Here is a 1,550-nt window from a genome sequence, read left to right as displayed (position 1 = left end):
GGCCAGGCACCATGAAGCCAACAAGGCTTGTTCACGGACAGGGTGCGGAAGGTAAGAGGAGGAGGAATCTGAGGGGCCTGGCTTTAAACGAGATAAAGAGGAAAATGGGTCTGGGAAGGCCCCAGACAAGGTCCTGCCTGAGCTGAGCGTCAAGGTTCGAGCAGGAGCTGGGAGAAGGGGGTTCCTGCTGTGCCCCCTCTTAGAGGTGGCCTGGGTGCAGGGAGCGCTGTGACCGGCAGGCGGGAAAACCAGCCGATGGAGCCGAGAGAACGCGACTCCTTTCCCTGTCTCCCCAGGACGAGATGGCCTTCTGCTACACCCAGGCCCCCCACAAGACGCTCTCCTTGGTCCTGGACACTCCTCGGGGCCTCCCGCTGGAAGACTTCCCCATGAAATACTCACTGGTGTGGGGCTCAGTTTGGCTGAACTGAACTCGGTCCGACCTGTCGGACCTGGTGGCTGCCTGGACGTGATGGGGTGGCCCGGGGGAGGGCCCAAGCGGCCTCTGGGAGAAGGGGGTGTGGGACTCTACCCGAGAGTCTGGATGTAGGGGTGAGGCTGGGGCCCGAAGCCCATCCTTCCTGACACCCCTGCCCCACTGTGTCTCCTTGCAGAGCCCAGGGGTTGGGTACGTGATCCAGTATGCCAAGGACCACAGGGTGGCCAGCATGGATTCCATTGGGAACCTGATGGTGTCCCCACCCGTCAAGGTGGAGGGGAAAGAATACCCCCTGGGCAGGCTCCTCATTGGCAGCTGCTTTTACCCCAGGTAAGGCAAGAGGCCAGGTGGTGGCCAGCTGTCTTAAGGGACCCTGGCGGTTCGCCTGGCGCCACCTGCCTTCCGCACGACTTGGCAGGTCATCTGTTCGGGACCATTCTTTAAAGTGCCAAGAAGGGACTTTTCAGTCTTTGGTTGTCCTGGGAGACTACAGGTAGAAAAAGCAGACAGACCTCCTCCTTTTGAGTGGGGACCCCAGGGTTTAAATTGGAAGGATGCTAAACCTGGCTGGCCTTCGTGACTCCTTGCTGGCCACGAATCTACATCCAGGAGATACCTGTGTCCCAGGGTTCAGAGCTTGAGTACTTTGGCTTCGGTCCTGAGTTGGCCCAGAGTAAGGGACTCTTAGCCACCCCGTCCTTTATGGACGAGTCACTTGAGCCCAGTGGTTAGAGCAGCCAGTTAGCAGAAGGGGAGCCTGATGGCTATGAACACATGAGAAGGCAGAATGACTATGCAGACGTATGGGCCGATGGTAAGGACCCTCTCCAAAAAGTGGCGGGAGGTAGATCACGTCCTAACTGAGCAACTACTACAGCCCAAGGGGAGTAGGTAGCGGCCGAACCACACCGTACGGGCTCAGGTGCTGTTCATTCCACCCTCCCCTCAGCAAGGAGGGCCGAGACATGAGCAAGGCCCTCCGGGACTTCCTCTCCGCCCAGCGAGTCCAGGCCCCGGTGCAGCTCTTCTCGGACTGGCTGATGGTTGGCCACATAGACGAGTTCATGTGCTTCATCCCCACACAGGATAAGAGTGAGGGCGAAAAGGTCTG

At 59.1% G+C, this 1,550-nt stretch overlaps 1 protein-coding gene across 1 annotated transcript in view; it reads left to right on the top strand.

Annotated features, from left to right (window-relative positions):
- LOC144241121 (uncharacterized) overlaps positions 1 to 1,550 on the top strand; it is a 61,911-nt gene that overhangs the window by 56,815 nt on the left and 3,546 nt on the right. Inside the window, 3 exon segments of the mRNA XM_077775563.1 lie at positions 297 to 404; positions 615 to 769; positions 1,389 to 1,545. Coding sequence (XP_077631689.1) covers positions 297 to 404; positions 615 to 769; positions 1,389 to 1,545 — 420 coding nt within the window.

Source organism: Crocuta crocuta, unplaced genomic scaffold (assembly GCF_008692635.1).
Source record: "Crocuta crocuta isolate KB4526 unplaced genomic scaffold, BGI_CrCroc_1.0 scaffold127, whole genome shotgun sequence".
Taxonomy (NCBI): domain Eukaryota; kingdom Metazoa; phylum Chordata; class Mammalia; order Carnivora; family Hyaenidae; genus Crocuta; species Crocuta crocuta.
Note: the sequence above shows the minus strand (reverse complement) of the source record. Positions and strands in the feature narration are given on the sequence as shown.